This window comes from Sorghum bicolor, chromosome 1 (assembly GCF_000003195.3).
Source record: "Sorghum bicolor cultivar BTx623 chromosome 1, Sorghum_bicolor_NCBIv3, whole genome shotgun sequence".
Taxonomy (NCBI): Eukaryota; Viridiplantae; Streptophyta; class Magnoliopsida; order Poales; family Poaceae; genus Sorghum; species Sorghum bicolor.
Genome location: NC_012870.2, coordinates 58,406,895 through 58,421,437, shown reverse-complemented (window position 1 = coordinate 58,421,437; position 14,543 = coordinate 58,406,895). Strand labels below are relative to the sequence as shown.

At 48.0% G+C, this 14,543-nt stretch overlaps 1 protein-coding gene and 1 pseudogene across 1 annotated transcript; both read right to left on the bottom strand.

The window, feature by feature from the left end:
- On the bottom strand, window positions 1,654-2,717 carry LOC110432258 (fibrous sheath CABYR-binding protein-like). Its single transcript, XM_021452305.1, has 3 exons — window positions 2,586-2,717; window positions 2,101-2,510; window positions 1,654-1,954 (listed from the first exon to the last, which is right to left on the bottom strand). The coding sequence occupies exons 1-3, from the start codon at window positions 2,715-2,717 to the stop codon at window positions 1,654-1,656; spliced, it is 843 nt and encodes a 280-aa protein (XP_021307980.1).
- Window positions 6,205-11,058, bottom strand: LOC110432256 (annotated as a pseudogene).

Genomic DNA, 14,543 nt, shown 5'->3' with positions numbered 1-14,543 from the left:
CTATCCATAAGTTCCAGTACCTTTTGCTTGTAAGTTTCTTATAATTAGCAATAATAAAAGTTCTCTTTTTCGCTATATATTTTTTACACGCAGAGCTTTCGACGAGCACAACAATCTTCCTCTACGGCGAAGATCCTTAACGATTATTAATCACACACAGTGATACATCACTCAGATAACACTGCAGCGCTCAACATCATGGTCATGACAAATCAAACTATATTACAAACTTTATATACAGAGTTTACAATAAAACACCCCTCTGGGTGGTTCCTAGTCTACTACTATAGACTATTCTACAGGCCTACTGCTTGGGCTGGTCACCCGCTCGGCCTTGCTGCCCAGTCGGAGGGGTCGGGGCCACCGGCGCCTGGCTGGTCGAGACCGCAGGCGTCGACTGCCCATCTCTGGCCATGGACGCTCCCGACAACTCTCTGCCTGATCTATCTGACCCCGGCTGGTCGGGGGGCGTGGCCGTCCCGCAGAGGTTGATGTTGCCGATCACCGTCGACGACAAGTCAAGCAGGCCGACACGAAGGTCGTCTGCCTCCTGCGGACCAACCTCTTTGGGGTACCCCCTCTCCAGTCGGTACAGGTCGACGAGAGGATAGTGGGCGCGCACCATGCTGAGGACGTGCGCGCCGGCGAATTCCCCGGAGACCTTGACGAACTGCTGGAGCCAGTCCCATGCCCGTTGCGCCTTCTCGACTGGCGTCAGCTTCGGCGCACGAGGCTGGTCTTCAGGGAGCTCGGGGCTGATCAAGTCAAGAACCGGGGCCACTCCTTTCCAAAGCTTGAGGCAATTGGTCTTCCAGGAGTCCCGGTCCTTGATCAGCTCGTCTAAATGCTTCTTGGTGTTCATCTTGAGCACTACAAACCAAGCAGGCGGTCAGTTCGCAAATAAGAAAAGACGCGTTGAGCGACCAAATAAAAAAGGGGTAGCACGGCTATTACCAGACAACTCCCGATTCCTGTTGCTTAGCTCCTCGTCAGCTCGGCGCCCGGCCTCCAATGCCCCGGCAAGCTCCTGGCCGAGCTGTTCCTTCTCCTGCCGGAGGCGTGCAACCTCCTCCTCCAAGTCTGCAAGAACAATCCCTGGTCAACAAAACTGACTACACGGCTACATACAGCTGCTCGAAATACGCGACTGACCTCTCCTTTGCCGATCCTGGTCGGCCAACCGCCGATTGAGGTCGAGAAGGCGCTCTTCTTGAGCACTCATCTCGGTCGTCTTCTCCCCGGTTTCCGACCGAAGCCGATCCACCTCCGCGGACAGGGCCTTGTTCTCGGCCATGATGCCCTCAATCTGGTCGAAGCACCTTTTCTGATACTTTGCCGTTTTCATCGCGCCCTGCAAGAAGAATACGTGCTGAACCCAGGAACATCGCCCATAAGCGTTGAGCAGTGCAAGGGACCACTTACCTTAACCTCGTCCACAAGATGTTTCGCTGCGCGCTCCACCCTCGCGACCTCCTCTGTCTCCGCGAGCTCTTCATGTCCAATGAAGTGGTCCCCGCGTTGGTGCCACACGTAGACGTGCTGGCGACCATCACGGGGACGACCTTGGATCTCCTCCACTTCATCGTTGGAGGCCGCTCGGGTCTCCTCGTTTGTCGCACTGCCACCAGCCGTGGTCGCAGGCATCACTGGACCCTAACCCAGTCCAGGGGACCCTACAGGCGAAGAGGGCCCTGCTCGGGGCGGGGTTGGGACTCCCCTTTCTTCAGTTGGTGGAAGAGTTGGGGCTCTGCTCTCCTCCTCCACAACGTTGCTCGGAGAAGGCGTCCTCGCAGATTCCTCGTTCCTCGTAGGGACTGGATGCTCCTCGACGCTCTCAGCCACGATCGTCGCCGCGGGCTGCTCGGTGCTCTGTGGCGCGACGTCCCCAACGGCGGCAACAGGCTCGGCCGCCCTCTGGCCAGCAATGTGGTCAGGGTCGGCGTCCGATGACGCGCTAACAACAAGACGACATTTAAACAATATCAAAAACAGGAACAAAACGCAAAATATCGCAGTACGAAAGTAAGATCGAAAACTTAAAGGTCAGAGCACCTGTGTGTCGCGGTGAACCTCCTCCTGGTCCTACCGGTCGGTGCCTACGTCCCCATCTCTACGACGCGCGTCGGCTCGGCGTGCGGTGCAGGCGGGTCGCTGGTCACCTGACCAGTGGTGACCGGCGCAACGTCCGGACGACTGTGTGGCCTCCGGACCAAAGAAGGCGCGGCCTCCTCCTCCTCGTCGTCGTCGTCGGTGATCCAGACAAGCCGACGGCACTTCGACGCCTGGCTGCTCTCTGCCGGCAGCGCTTCTGCAGGGGAGGGGTCTGCTGTCAGCGGCCTTTTCCCCGCCACTCTCTCTTCGGTGGTCGGGGCGGGATCGTTCTGCTTCTCTTCGCTGCTGGTGTATCGAGCACACCGAGCAATGTCGTCCTCTGGCGGGTCTACCCCCGCGGGATTCTCCATGCCAGGTGCCAGCGATATGTACACCGCGCACCGGTCAACGTCTCCAATCTGCAACACAATCAAAGACAAGTCAACAACTGGAAGAACAAGTACTAAGGAGGTAACATCAGTCAGTAACATTACCTTAGGAGCTGGTTGCCCCAGCTTGAAGGGCTGCACCCGATCACCGCTTTGAACAAAGCTGTTGTCTGCAAAGTTGAACAGCTCGTTCAACAGCTGTTGCACTTCTGCCTTTTCTAGAACCTCATGACTCATCCTGGTCAGGTCCTGGCTCCCCGCGTACTCGTACGCCGAGTGTACCCTCTTCTAGCAGGGCATCACACGACGACAGATGAAGTTGCCGACCACTCCTGGCCCGTCTAAACGGGACCAGTCGATCAGCTTCATCAGGTCTTCCACCTGACCAGTGAACGCCGGGCGGTCTGTCCAGCTGACCCTCTTCTCGGGAATGTAGCCCACGTCGCAGAACGTGGAGCTGCCCGGCTCTTCCCTGACGTAGAACCACTTCTTATACCATTCGGTGAGCGAAGTATTCCACGGGCAGTTGAGATACCGGTTCTTCATCCTGTCACGCAGATTGAGGTATACTCCATCTGCAATCTTGGAGCCTCCAACTGCTCCCTTCTTCCTCAAACAGAAAAGGTAGCGGAAGAGATCGAAGTGCGGCTCTATCCCAACATAGGCCTCGCACAGATGGATGAAAGTAGAAATAAGAAGAATGGAGTTCGGGTGCAGATTGCAGATCCCGATCTCATAGTAAAGAGAAGCCCCTAGAGAAAAGGATGGACAAGAATCCCAAAGTCCCTCTTGAAAAAATCTTCGAAAACCACGATCTCACCGGCACGGGGGTCGGGGTAGCTCTCCCCCTCTGGCGCCCTCCAGCCGCCGAGCTCTTGGCTGTGCAGCAGCCCCATACCGACGAGGTCGTTGAGGGACCTCACGCTGCTTCGGGACTTCTTCCACTCCTTAGCCATCAGGTCGATCCTCTTCTTTGAGTCACTCTTCGCCATTGACGCTGCGGGAATGACTACGAGTTGGGAGGACTGACAGTGATTGCAGAAGGCAAGAATGGCAAGAATGGAAAGAAGGCAATGGCAGGGTAAAGAATACGGGGGCAATGCCAAGTTTTTATAAGCAACAACTCCACCCTTCCCACTTCCCGCACTCTTGGGAAGTGGGCGGGCCCAGCGGCAGATGCGGCGTTTCGGTTTTCAACAATTACCGGCAGTTAAAACGGCCGCCTTTTTGTATAATTGATGGTTTCCTTTTCTTGAACTACGCAAATAGTGGCTGCACAGTTACCAGGCGCACCTTTTCACGCAGCCATCTGACAATGCGTCAGGATGTCTCGTCACATCACACATTAATGTGTCAAGATGCCCTTTTTCCAAAATAACAGACAAAAATTGGTGAAGGACGGACGTTCCTGGAGACTGCACCGACCACCAAACCACCGAGCACTATACTCTCGGGGACTGGTCAACTAGTCTGCCAGTTTGGAGACCTGGAGACTGCACCGACCACCGAGCACTATACGCTCGGGGACTGGTCGACCAGTCTGTCAGTTTGGAGACCTGGAGACTGCACCGACCACCGAGTCCTATACGCTCGGGGACTGGTTGACCAGTCTGCCAGTTTGGAAAACTGGGGACTGTACCGACCACCAAGTGTTATATGCTCGGGGACTGGTCGATTAGCCTATACGATGGCAAACGAGCATGATATGCTCGGGGACTGGATAGTTCTAATTTTTTAGACCTTGCTACAAGGCTCATACTTCGCCTTCCAGCAAGCTCGGGGACTACATCGGTACGATGCATCTGGCGATGCATTTCAGTTTTAGAATTTCTATGAAGACTTTTTTGACCCTGGCACCACGTGCCTACGTCACCTACTACCAGGCTCGGGGACTAAGTGGGCACACTTTACCTTGCGGTGAATATGCTTGCTTTTTGGAAGACTGTACTTTTTATAAAAGTAAAGTGGGCACACTTCATCGAGAAAAGAAATATTTTTTCTCAAGAGCACCATGCATTCTTCGAACAACTTGCTTCTTCGACGTCAATGTTGGTCAACTATTTTTTGAGTTGGTCAAAATACCGTTGCAACTGTTTGGACGACTTTCATGCTAATCGAAGATGTCAAGCCTTGCTGATCGAAGAAGCTCAAGACGGCGTGTTACATCACAATACACGGTGCTCGGGGACTAGCTGTGGGGGTATAAACCCCTATACCCTTACGGCTAGACTTGGGCCAGTAGGCTTGGTCCATTACGAGACGAGTTCGAGGCTTGATCCGACTGCTCAGAGTTTCGCGCAAGGAAACAAGACGTGGAGATCAAGCAGGATTCTAGTCGGTTAGAATAGGAATTGATATCGAACTATCTATGGCGATTGTAACCGACTAGGATTAGTTTCCAGATCTGTAACCCTGCCCTCCGGACTATATAAGGTGGGGCAAGGGACCCCCCTAGGACATATTATTCTCTCAACACAATCCAATACAATCAGACGCAGGACGTAGGTATTACGCCCACACGGCGGCCGAACCTGGAGAAAAACATTGTCCGTGTCTTGCGTCACCATCAAGTTCGTAGCTTGCGCACCGTCTACCGATAAATTACTACCGTGGGTATACCCCAAGGTAGACTGCCGACTAGCTTTCATCGACAATAGTACGGTCAAAGGAAAACAAAGTCCTAAACTACTCTAAGTGCCCTTCTTCACCATATGGCACTTGGACCTAGTCTAGTCTTGACAATGTCCATCCATCCTTTGAAAATCGAAACGATTTCCACTATTAAGTAGGCATGTACGTCCCTGTTCATCGAGTACCCATTATCATGACCTAACACTAATGACTTTGCCTCTGCAGTTCATCGAGTACCCATTATCATGACCTAAGACTAATGACTTTGCCTCTGCAAAACACACGTTAGTCACACTAATCAACATTGTCATTAATTACCGAAATCCATTAGGGGCCTAGATGCTCTTTCAACTTCTTCATACGACATCAAAATTAGGTGATCTTAGACTCGTTGGAAAGGAGACAACGACGTCGTCATTTTGGATCTGGTCCCAGCTCCAGATCTTTCGTGGATTAATCTTTATGTCCACGACAAGGTGCTGCGTCACCTATTTTGGGCCAACTTGGTCATGTATCGAATTAGGGCCTTAAGCCCATGTTGTGGGCGCGTCCCCCTGGTTGCCTCCAACCCTAGGTCGCTTCTCCTTTATATTCCACGCAGCCGCCGCTGCTTAGACTCGGGTTTTGTTTAGAGTTTAGTTTTCCATCGAGAAACTGAATCGTTCATTGTAACTGTGGTGACAAATCCTTTTACAGTGATCTAGGGCTCCCGTTCTTGATCTCCTCCACTGTGTTGATTAGTCCTTTGGAACCGAGTTCTTGAACCCTCATTTGAGTATCCGCGTCATTCATATCTGTAATTTCAGATTGCGTGTTTATATTTTCTTGCTTGTGTTCTTCGATTCGCTTGCAGGAAAAGCCTTCTTGGCGAGGTCAATCAAGTTGTGCTTGGTTGATAACCAACGGAGCAGTGGTGTAATGGTTGCAGGGTTCGGATCGTGCTGATTTGAAGCCGGATCGCCAACGTCGAGTTCTCCATAAATCGAATTTACCAATTACCTCTCGAAAGATCGGGCCATACTCTCATCACGCGGACATGTCTATTTCACTTCAACTACCCCAACTACTATAGACAGTGATAGGTCTTTCATTGCTAGCAGCACCGATTGGTAGTCACCGGTTGTGCAGGATAATGAATAGCCATGATGGTTGGACCAGCCTGTGGAAGAACGGGGAACGCGTGCTGCATCGCGCTAGCCAGATATGCCTCCTGCTCAACCAAAGGAGCTCCCTTACTCTTAATGCCATAATATAGGCCTACAAGTTTACCCCAAAAACAAAAAATATTTTACGATTTCCCATCACATCGAATTTTACGGCACATGCATGAAGCACTAAATATAGACGAAAACAAAAACTAATTGCACAATTTACTTATAAATCATGAGATGAATCTTTTAAGTCTAGTTATTCTATGATTGGACAATAATTGCTAAATAAAAACGAGTACCCAAAACCAAAAAAAATTCAGAACTAAACAAGGCCATAGTGGTTCAGGAGCTCTGTCATGTGAGTTGCTGACTGGTTTGGAGGAATATGCACAACCAAAGGACCGAACAACATGTCTGGCAACACTTGAGTCGTGATTGATGCTCTTTGCCACCTAGATGGATGTCAAATACAGCTCTTGTATTGTATCACAAGTCGCATTGCAAATGGTGCAGACTAGCGGTTGCTCCCATACTCGCTCATGCCTTTGTCGCGGAGCTTGAGACACTCTCAGCTTCTTTACACCACGGCCATCTCCTATTAGTTTCTTCTTTGGGCCATTCTTGTTGCCGTTGGCATCCATCCTTGCTTCCACCAGTTGCACATTTGATGGACCTGTTGCATCTGGTGGAGCTTCACCGCCATCTTTCATCTCATTTGAAGGCTGATAAGCTTGAATAGCAACATGCAGTTACCTGTGCTTCAACACTGTGACCAACTGCTGCTGTATGATGTGTTGTGTTTTGCTTGGAACAATTGCCTCTCACCTCAGTAATTTGCACTCCATAAACTAAAGCTACAACATTTTCAGGAGCCAAGTTTTTGTGCTCCCCACCAATGCTGGTTGAACCAGGAGGTGGGACCATATGTACTGCAGACGGGCCTTCTACTTCAACCAACTAAGAAGATGTTGATGAAGGAGCACCCATGTCAGCTGTAGCAGGAGTTATACCTTGCAGGTGAGCCATATCTTGCGTTCTCTGCACAGTCCGATTATGCTTCTTCCCATTTTTTTGCTGCTTAAGGATTTCCTTGCTATTACACCCCACTCGTCATATATCACACCAAGCAGCTGTCACTACAGTACCTGGTGTGAAATTGGTGGTTGGAGCTTGCATTACATGTGTCGGTGCACACACTATTTCGGGCTGAGCCTGTGGTGTAGATGATCCGGCTCGAATGGCTAACTGCCTATCACTACTCTTGTTTCCACGCCCTTGGCCTCGGCCTCTATCACATGGCGATGTAATTCCTGCATTCCATGTAAGAGGATGATACATAGCGCTTCCACCTCTGCGCCCACCATGCGAAGGCCCACCACCTCTGCTTACACCCGTGAGTGTACCTATACCCCCGACCTGCAAGAAAATATAACAGCACCATGGTTAGGTATCTGGTTACATGACTCGCATTAATTTGCACTGAACCACAGCACTTTGGAGCAATTGTGTATTGTTGCCAGTACTTTAGGAGTACACAATTAACAGTTTGCTGCAGCTTACTTACAAACACGAACGTACAAGAATTTACCACCTGTCTTTGTGTGCAGTAGACACATAACAGTGATAAATAGGAAAAGTTAAAACACAGAACTCCAAACCAGCATAATACTCTTCTCTTGCATATATCTTATTTTCAGAAAGAGATTTTAATCTTAATGAAGAACTAATAAACAGGAATCTCAAGCAAAGCTCAAAGCAGATGTCACGCAGAGAAATACATCATTTTTTATATGTTCCACTTATCCATGAATTATTGGTGTGATCATGGAGTATGTGACATTATTAGTACAATAACAGCAGAAACCATGGAACTGCGCTAGCAAACACTCATTTGAAGGATTAACCATGGACAAGTTACTAGCCCACAGTTCGTCTTTCAACAGCAACAACAACAAACTTCTCATTGGCCCAATCCCGGAATGAATTTGTTGTTAGCCAATAGTGCCTCACAGGAATAGATAAGAAAAAAAATATATAATTATCTTCCCTATTCGTTCGACCAATATTCTTTTCTACAGTAGATCAACCAACTTGTTTGGCCAACATTGCAAATGGGTTTGATAGTTACATACAATACGAGAAACCCTTCCCAAGGGAATATCATATACAATTATTGGTTAGGTTATAATGACACTGCAGATATATTGTTAGAGTGTGAAGTTTAGGTCATCCAAGAACTCTCAAAATTCCAAGATATCTGCATGTTCCAATAGTATACTGCTTGTTTTACAGGACTCCAAAGTTAAATCACCCCAATAAGCCAATACCCATAAAACTTTTGCAAAGAAAATAATCTTTTATCTTCCATGGGATAAGTCACATGCATTTGATTTGCATTGGTCCAAAAGTTACCGTGTGTTTGGTTGGGGGTTGGGTGGATTGGGTTGGATCCAACCCAGTTTTGGAGGACGGAGTCAACCCGTCCAGTGTTTGGTTACACTTCTGCTTTTGGGGATGGAGCCAACCCATTTTAGTGTTTGGTTGAAGAATTGGGGACAGAGCGGCTCCGTTCGGTGTTTGGTTGAAGGAATTTAGTGTTTTGTGGGAGCCAACCCGGCTGGAGCGGCTCCGTCCGCCAGATTTTGACGGACGAGTCCAACCCGCATCTGAGAGGAATATTACACCCTGGAGCCAACCCAACTCTCCCATCCTCCAACCAAACAGCCACAGGAACGGGTTCGCTCCGACCCGGCTCGCCCCACTCTCCAACCAAACACACGGTTAGGGAGTGTTTGGTTTGAGGAACCATTCCATCTTAGGTGAGGTGGTGCATCACAAGTCATCACTCAAATTAGGTGGAATGATGTTTATACTAATTGTATGTGGGATGGAGGTTCGGAGGTTTTCTCAACCTGCGTGAGAAGGCCTTCTTAATGCAATGCCCAGGGACTGTCTTACACCCCACAACCTTCATAGGGAGTTTTTTTTTTAGTTTATACTAATTGTTAGCTTGTGAGGAATGAGGTGAGGATAGATCAACTCATTCAATTCTCCAAACCAAACAAAAACATGAGAAGTGAGAAGATGGTGGACACCCCATTCCACCCTATGTCTAAGCAAACAAATTTATACAATACAATTATCTATCCATTGAGTGCATACAAAGAAACTTAATCATGTAATACAGGGAAGAGTCCATCAAAACTCCAGCTTTAATAATAAAGAACATAATATTTTCAAATACATATCTTACTTCATACAAAAAACAGACTGAATATGCAGCAAATATAACGAGTTCACAAGAGGTACATCTAATTCTGGGAAACTATACAGATCAGATATGCCGAATAGACATTTGGCTATAGGTCATTTATAGTTGATTCGACAAAACTAGAGGAATATAATAAGCCAACTGGTTCTCTCGCACTGCAGCTGCTGTTCGCCAATCTGAAACTACTCAATCCAAGCATGATTATTACTAAAGTTTTGTGTGCATACAAGTACATATGTGTATAGGCATACTCATTATATATTAAAATCCGGAATTGTACACCAGTATAGGTTGGCACCGTAATGTTCCATTCCAAAAGATAAATTATAACGCCCTCTGGAATGGAATTTAGAAGATTGTGCCTATCTCCTATTAGCACAATCTGCCACACCAAACACATCATGGTGAAAATTTTATGAATGCCTTGTGGCTACTAATCAGCAGTCCATGTGCATTCATCAGTTACTCACAATACGGACACAGAAACTTCTTTTAAAGAAACTAATTACCTTCCCTCTAGAGAATTATCATCAAGGTTTCAAGAGCGTGAGTAGACTTCCTTTAATGAATCAAGGACTAATTATCATCAACGGTTTCAAGAGCCTGAACAGACTTCCTTTAGTAAATCAAATAGTAATTAAGTGGACACATCGTCACAGTACCATTAGGCCAGTCTCAATGGATAGTTTCATGGCACAGTTACTAAGACAATAAACTAGGTAACCGAGCCACATGAGTTTCATGGGGATGAAACTCCTCTCTCATATGATGAAACTCCTTCATTTAATGACTCTGCCAAGTCAGCAATTTTGCTTATATGGCACCCTATTTAATGTGCATGACACTCTCATGAAACATGCATTGAGACTGACCTTATACCAATGCTATCTCAGCAAATTTCAGAGGTAAGTTTTTTTCCGGCAAACAACGGTAGGTTTTTACCCTACTGATGAAATTTGTACATAGCTCAGTAAATAGAAAGACGTAAGCGAGGTGCGTGAATACCCGTGTGAGATGTTGCGCCGGCGGGTACTGCGGATCGTAGCACGGCAGGTGTCCCATGTTGCGCTCGGACCACCCGATCGAGGTGCCAAAGCTGGTTAGCTGCGACATCACGTCATCACGGAAACGTCTAAAGGGTTCGCCCCTAGTCCACCCACTACGACGTTGTTGGATGCTCCCGCTGCGAACGACCACAACGAGGGGGCAGCCGTGGGAGCAGCATGCTCTGTTCCTGGTGGGGTGGCTGGTGGTAGTAGGAGGTGGCAGCGGCGCTGTGAAGGGCGTACGTGTAGGTGTAGGAGTATGGGTCGTAGTCGGATCGCGGCGGCCAGGTGGCGCCGTGGGGAGGCAGGCCTTGGTCGTTGCCCATCGCCGACAGGCTCGCCGGCGACGAAGGTGGGGGAGCGGTCGTGCGGGAGCCGGGGGATTCGTAGGTTGGGATTTGGGAATTGGAAATTGGGATTCCTATATTATTGAACGGAGGAGGCACGGAGCCTTTCACCGCCACAGGGCTTTTACCCATGCTTTTGCTTAGCCTTCATGCCTTCGTAAGTAGTCAAGTGCCAGTGCGGAGCTCTATAGTTTATCAGTTGTTATTTATTAATGTTTTGTTTCAAAATAAATTAATGAATAATACTTTTTGTCATTGCTTTTGAGCCAAACAAACATAGAAAGAATATCACGATGCTTTGCTTACTTGCTGCCATAGTTTTTAAGGCGTCGCCTAGGCGTCATTTGAAGCAGAGCGTCGAAGTCGCCGTGTCCGTCTCGTATATGGCGTCGTAAGGCGTCGGAAGGCGTCGCCTAGGCGTCCTATTCTCCGAGGCGGACGCCGTGAGCAAGAAACGCGCGCGAAAAAGAGCGGCGCCGCGGGCTCGCGCGGGAAAAGGATAGAGCGATGCACGCGCGGGGAAAGAAGCCGCTGCGCGCCTACAGCTCCCGCCCTCCACAATCCCCATCTTGTCGATTCATTTGAGAGAGGGAGAGGGATAGGAAGGAGAGAGAGAGAGAGAGAGAGAGAGAGAGAGAGAGAGAGAGATAGGAAAGGGAGTGCGGAGGCGCACGATGCACCTGAATCCGGCGGCCGCAGCAGCACCGACACCGGCGACTCCCCGCGCGAGCCAGGCCCGTCCGTGCGAGTCCACCACGCCCGCGCTCTGGACTCAGCTCGACGGCACTCGCAGCTCTGCTCCGCGACTCCACCCGTCCGCGACTCCACCCGCTCGCAGCTCTGCTCCGCGATTCCGCGACGTCCGCCGCGACCGCGAGCCCGCGCCGACTCTGCTCCGCGAGGCAGCACCGACGCAGGTATGTCCTTCCCTCCTCTCCCCTCCTCTTTCCTTTGGTGCTCTGTGCCTCTGTGGCTTTGCTCTTCCTCTCCTTCTTCCTCTGCTCTTCCCCCTCGTTCCCTTCCTTTGCTCCTATCCTCTGTTCTTCCCCCTCGTTCCCTTGCTCTGCACTCCCTTTTTTCCTCTGCTCTTCCCCTCGTTCCCCTGCTCTGCTCTTATTTATTCTGGGTGGAAGAGATAGCTCACATATGTGCTCTTTTTTTCCGTTGCATGTTTGATGTGGTTGCCTTTGCCTAATTGTTGTGAATAATTAACATATGCTTGTCTGTCTAAGAGAGGATAAATTATTAATATGTGTCATTGTTATATGTGCCTGTGATGCTTTGATTGTAAACAAGAGTATAAAAATTCCTAATTGTCTATTAATCTATTACATGTACATGTACTGGTTGTCTGCTAGTATTTTTTTATACTTGCCATTGGCCCATTGCCATCTTGCTAATTTCCTAGTGCCTAGTGCCTACTGACCTGTGTACTTTGAACTGCTAGATTAGTGTCACTGCTTAGATTAGATTATTGCAGGCTCAATCTTTTTAGTTTTTAAGTACTCTCTTGGTACTATCTATGCAGCACTGCAGCACAAGCCAACAGGAAAGAATGGCAAGTCCACCTTCTGTCAACAATGAGAATTATGATCCTAAAACTGACAAAGCAAGAAAAGCCAACTCAAATGATCCAGGCTGGAAGTATGGATATTGGGCAAACCTTCAAAAGATAGATAAGGTGACATGTACTCTTTGTGACACTGAGGTCTCTGGAGGGATAAAAAGGTTGAAGCAGCATCTGGCAAGTGGTTATGGAGATACAAAAATGTGTCCTAATACCACCACTGCTATTAGGAAGGAGATGAGAGAGTACTTGGAATCTAATAAGAGGGTGAGGCCATTGTTCCTAGAGGAACAAGCAGATGTGGTGGAGGTGGAAGCAATAGCAGCCCCAACAGCTGGAGCTGAATCTGTTGAGGTTGAAGACACTGCACCTGCAGAATCTCAAGCTTCCAAGGTGCAGCCAAGTTCAGGGACTGCAGCTAAACAAAGGCGTGCAAATTATTTATTCAAGGCTACTGCAACAGCCAATGCAAAGGCAAAGCCGAAGGGTAACAAGTCAATTGCTGAGATGCTTCGGAAAACGCCTGAAGAAGTTGTCAATGAAAGGCGTAAAGGATGTTCACAGCCAACAATTCCAGCCAAGATAAGGACCAAAGAGGAGAAGCACTATGTGGATCAGCAGTGGGCCTTGTGGTTCTATGAGTGTGGTGTGCCATTTAATGCAGCAGCAGCAAGACAATTTGAGATTGCAGTTGAGGCAACTGCACAATTTGGTTCAGGTTACAAGCCTCCTACTCCCTATATGTTAGGTGAACCATTGCTTAAGGATGCTGTGAAATTGACCAGTTCTATGAGGGAGGAACATGAGCAAGCCTGGAAGATGTATGGCTGCACACTTATGTCAGATGGCTGGACTGATAAGAGAGGCCACCATTTGATCAACTTCCTTGTGAACAGCCCTGCGGGGACTTATTTCTTGGAGTCTGTTGATGCATCAAGTGAGGTACATGATGCATTTATGCTTGCTGATTTGTTGCAGGCAAAGATTGAGGAGATTGGGAAAGACAAGGTGGTTCAAGTTATCACTGATAATGGGGCTAATTACAAGGCAGCTGGTAGAATTCTAATGGAAAGAATTCCTACACTGTATTGGAGCCCATGTGCTGCACACTGCTTAGATCTTATGCTAGAAGAGATAGGGAACTTGAAAGAATTTAAGAAGCCCATTGCAAGAGCCAAACGTGTCACAACTTTCATCTATAGGCATGGAAGAATTCTCAGTTTGATGAGAGAAAAGACAGGGGCTGATCTAGTGAGACCTGCAGCTACTCGATTTGCCACCTCTTTCCTCACTTTAAAAAGTTTGTACAAGCATAGAGACGCTTTGAAGGCTTTATTTGTTAGTGAAGAATGGATGGGTAACAAATTGGCAAAAACTGCAGCCGGTCAAGAAGTGCACAACACTGTGCTCTCTGTGGAATTTTGGAATTCAGTTGAAGATTGTCTTAGGGCTTCAGCCCCTCTTCTTATCGTTCTTAGGGTGGTAGATGGTGATGAGAGGCCTGCAATGCCAGAGGTTGCAGCACTAATGAATTATGCGAAAGAGAAGATCAAGCTCAGCTTGGCTACTGAAAACAAGAAGACCTTTCTCAAGAATATCATTAAGATCATTGAGAAACGTTGGGTGACACAAATGGATCATCCTTTGTATGGGGCTGCACTATATTTGAAGCTAGCAAGACTACATTCTCTCATACAAGCTAATGATGATGCAACTGTTGGGCAGTTAAGAGGTTGTTTTCTTGATGTGCTTGGAAGAATGGTGGAAGATGAAGAAATTAGAAGCAAGATTGATGCTCAATCCTTGGACTATGAAGGCCTTAGAGGAGATGCATTCTCAAACAAATTGGCCAAGCAAAACCTACATAATTTGAACCCTCGTACATGCTGTTTTCCTTGTAATTTGCAGCAGGTTTTGGTATGTGCAATTTAATACCAGCAAGTATATTTCATCTCAAAATGCTAATATATGTTTGTATTTGTCAATATAGTTGATTGGTGGTGTTCATATGGTGGTCGTGCTATTGAGCTTCAGAGGTTTGCTAAACGCA